This window comes from Gavialis gangeticus, unplaced genomic scaffold (assembly GCF_001723915.1).
Source record: "Gavialis gangeticus isolate Ggan-Ray unplaced genomic scaffold, GavGan_comp1, whole genome shotgun sequence".
NCBI classification, from domain to species: Eukaryota; Metazoa; Chordata; order Crocodylia; family Gavialidae; genus Gavialis; species Gavialis gangeticus.
Window position 1 is genome coordinate 18,025,268 of NW_017728993.1, and position 3,649 is coordinate 18,028,916.

At 40.0% G+C, this 3,649-nt stretch overlaps 1 protein-coding gene across 2 annotated transcripts in view; it reads left to right on the forward strand.

Annotated features, from left to right (window-relative positions):
- The window catches only part of EPS15 (epidermal growth factor receptor pathway substrate 15), a 162,338-nt gene that overhangs the window by 143,056 nt on the left and 15,633 nt on the right, over window positions 1-3,649 (forward strand). For both annotated transcript variants that reach the window (XM_019501322.1, XM_019501323.1), the window contains exons 21-22: window positions 935-1,004; window positions 1,986-2,062. In XM_019501322.1, the coding sequence (XP_019356867.1) occupies window positions 935-1,004; window positions 1,986-2,062 (147 nt within the window). The remainder of the gene's footprint in view (window positions 1-934; window positions 1,005-1,985; window positions 2,063-3,649) is intronic.

Here is a 3,649-nt window from a genome sequence, read left to right on the forward strand (position 1 = left end):
GACACAGAGGCGATGGTGGGGCAAGCTTTCACTCCCCCCCCCCGAGGTGGCACAGGGTGGTGGATAGCTGCACGCTGGCTTTGCCCCCTTACTCTGTCTCTGCCATCATGGCAGTGCTCTGCACTCTGGTTGTTTCACTAACCAGTCAGAGTGCTCCAAGAGCATTATGGACAGACGGACTAAGCCCTTTATTATACAGGAAAATTAGGACAAACATAAAACGCCATTTTCAAGGTTAACTTGTTGGTTTTTTTGGAAAACCAAAAAATTGTAAGTTGAACTCTGCTAAAAATTCTGAGTTACATCCTCCATTTTGTTAGCTTCAGTTAATTCAAACACCTAGGAAACAAACTGCCACATGTTTCCTTGAGGTTATGCAGACCAGAACCCATTTCTATGGTACATAGGCCTGAAGAACCAGTCTTAAACTTTGCAAGGATATAACTTGCTTTTCTGTGGAGCTTTGTTGTTCCGTGGGATGCAAGTGTCCTATTCATTCAGGGCTCTGATTTTACAAGTTCTAAACTTTCTCTTTCCATCCTCAACACAGTCAGTAAATAACACGGAAAATATGATCTAGTAGCTAAAACTGGGAACTGGAAGTCAACACTGAAAGGCCGGTTATAGAGGAAGCATCGATCAGATGCTTAACAGATAAGAAGAATTAGTCATTCTCATCTAGGTTCTACTTCCACCTCTGTCACAAACTTGCTGTATGCTCTTGTTGGTCACCAGTCCTCTCTGCCTCGGTTTGCTCATCTCTGAAATAAGTCATTAATACTTGAGGGGGTTCCCATACTTTGAAAGATAAAATGATAATGTTGCAGTGATCAGCTGGCATGAGAATTTGTGCTGAGGTAAAGCTCTGTTATTTTTTTAGGGTGGTATAGATGTAAAGAATCCAAGTCTCCCTTAAATGTGTTTTCTGTTGTAGGCAGAAACACCGAAGAACAATGATCCTTTTGCTCCTGGTGGAACGGCCATTACTGCGCAAAATGATCCTGGTAAAGCAAGATTAGATGTATTAAACCTCTTACAGTATGAAGAAGAAAGTTTCACAACATATCCAGGAAAAATAATAATCAATATGTTTAATTATGTGAACACCTTAATGAGAAAACAGGGCCATTGTCTAGAAGCGTATGTAAATGTGGACTGCCTTAGTGAAGACAGTATTCAGTCTGACCTCAGGGAGCTCAGGTATCATGATCTGAGTTGTGGCACTTGATGTAATATATCAGCCAGGAAAGGGAAAAAGGGATTGCATCTAGAGCTATGTTTTTTAATAAGGTAGTCCATTTTAATCGCAGCAAATGTATGCTTTTTCTGGGAAGCATGTATGTAGGTATGTGCAAAGAGATATTACATCTTGTGCTACCTTGGAAAAAAAAAAAACATTTGGATAGTTTGAACCCACCTAGTTGTGAAAAGGAAACTCGATCCAAAAGGATCAAGAGATTCAGGGTGAATGATAATGAGGATGAGTTTGATTCCCCATGGTTAAAACAATCATTGAAAGTTTCTTTTTTTTTTAAAAAAACCCCTCTATTTATCCCAGTTTTTTATCTTAAAATATTTTGTAGCAGACTGTAATCTGCTTAGTTTACTGATGCTCCTTGTTTGCATACTGTCATTTAAGAGACAGCTTCTCTGTTCCATTTGTGAAGAAAAGTGCAGCATCTCAGTGCTATTATCTAAAAACCTACCTTTTCAGAGGAACAATTATTCTGAATTAGTAAAGAGCATTTGCTATTTTTAGTAAAGTAAAAATATTTCCTATGACAATGAAACCAGTACAATCATCTTTTTTTTAATTCACTTGGAATAATCAATATGTAATTCGGATTATGTCATACCTTGTAATCTTTTTATATGATTATACAACTAAAACATTCTGATTTAGGCTGACTATGTTGGTTTAGTCTCTGAAAAACAATGTACTGTTTGATTCTATCCTGTTCTGTTTGTTCGTTTTCTTATTTTAGCTGCAGATCCCTTTGCCTCTCTGTTTGGAAATGAATCATTTGGAAGTGGTTTTGCTGACTTTAGCACACTGTCAAAGGTAATGGGAAATGATTGAAATATGTGAACAATGCTGAAATCCTTAGATACAATAGGAAGACTTAATAATTTTGGTTGTTATACAACTTTTGTATTAGCATTCTAGTTTCGCACCCTTAAAGTGACAAAATTTGACTTCTAAAAGGGTTTCCTGTGGGAAAGTGCCTCAAGTCCTGCTATGAAGGATATGATGTAAATATTTTGATACAGTTTAAAAAAATATTTGGATAGGTCTAAGCTTGCTTGAACCATGTTTGCCTTGATCTCGTCTTGCAGTTAAACTGTTCTTAGCTTCTTTGGGTCTGTAGCCATAATGAACTGGTTGTTGCTGTGTATGCTGGTTCCCTGGCCTCTGTTGATTCCTGCATGAATGCTCCTTTTTGGGTATGTCCACAAGGTAGGGGAAAGGTGTGGTAGGAGTTTTGATTTCTGGCTTTCACTGTGGCAGTGAGGTGCATTCATTCCTTTGCCCTCTAGGGGTGAAATCCTAGCCCACTGAAGTCATTGGGAATTTTGGCATTGACCTCAGTAAGGTCAAAATTTCACCAAACAGTTTTTTAAAATGTGCTGCTTAGCTCATTTTTTTTAAATATATTTGTCCTACAGTAGGCAGGGCCTTCGTGTCTTAATAGCTGGTCTTAGGAGAAGACTCGTAATAGCAGTGCTCCACACTGTATATTCATTAATCCCCAAAGCAGAAAGGACTTCTTTGTTGGCTGATACAGGGGTTCTTTGAAAAATTTTACTGTAAAACATCTGTCATGACTTCTGTCAAGAAAGTCACTGGTACATAAGATGGAGAGTTTGAGATGATGAGAAAAGGTGGTTCCTGGGTTATTCCTATAGATTTTTTTTTTGTAGTCCTGAGTCAATGAAGCCCCTTTTACTCTAGTTCCCAAAGTGCTGGCTTCTTACTTACTGCAAAGTGTAGCATCAGTACCAGTCTCAGGTTTCTTTTTGCTTTAACTATCACTGTTGTATCTGACTACTCCAAGGGTTACTCCTGTCTGTTGCCCTTGTGATTTTTAATTTGATTATTTTTCATCTGAAATTATCTGTTGATCTCTGCATCATGTTTGCCTCACAAACAATATGGTAAGGACAGAGCTTTTCTGTTCTATGCTTGTACAGCACCCAGCACAACATACCCTGATTGCGCCTTTTCAACTGCTATCGTTACATACATATGGTACCAGAGGACTGGAGGTACTGGAGGACTGGAAGAGGGCCGACGTGGTTCCCATCTTCAAAAAAGGGAGGAAGGAGGACCCGGGAACCTATAGGCCAGATAGTCTTACCTCGATCCTAGGCAAGCTGTTGGAGAAAATTATTCTGGCACACATCCAGGAGGGGCCAGCAGGGGACTGCATGCTTAGGGGCAACCAACACGGGTTCATCAGTGGCAGGTCCTGTCAGACCAACCTGGTGGCCTTTTACGATCAGATTACCAGATCATTAGATGCAGGGGTAGCAGTGGACATAGTCTTCCTGGACTTCCGGAAGGCTTTCAACACTGTATCTCACCCCGTTCTCATTAAGAAACTGGGGGGCTGTGGCGTAGACACCCACACAGTCAAATGGGTCGCCA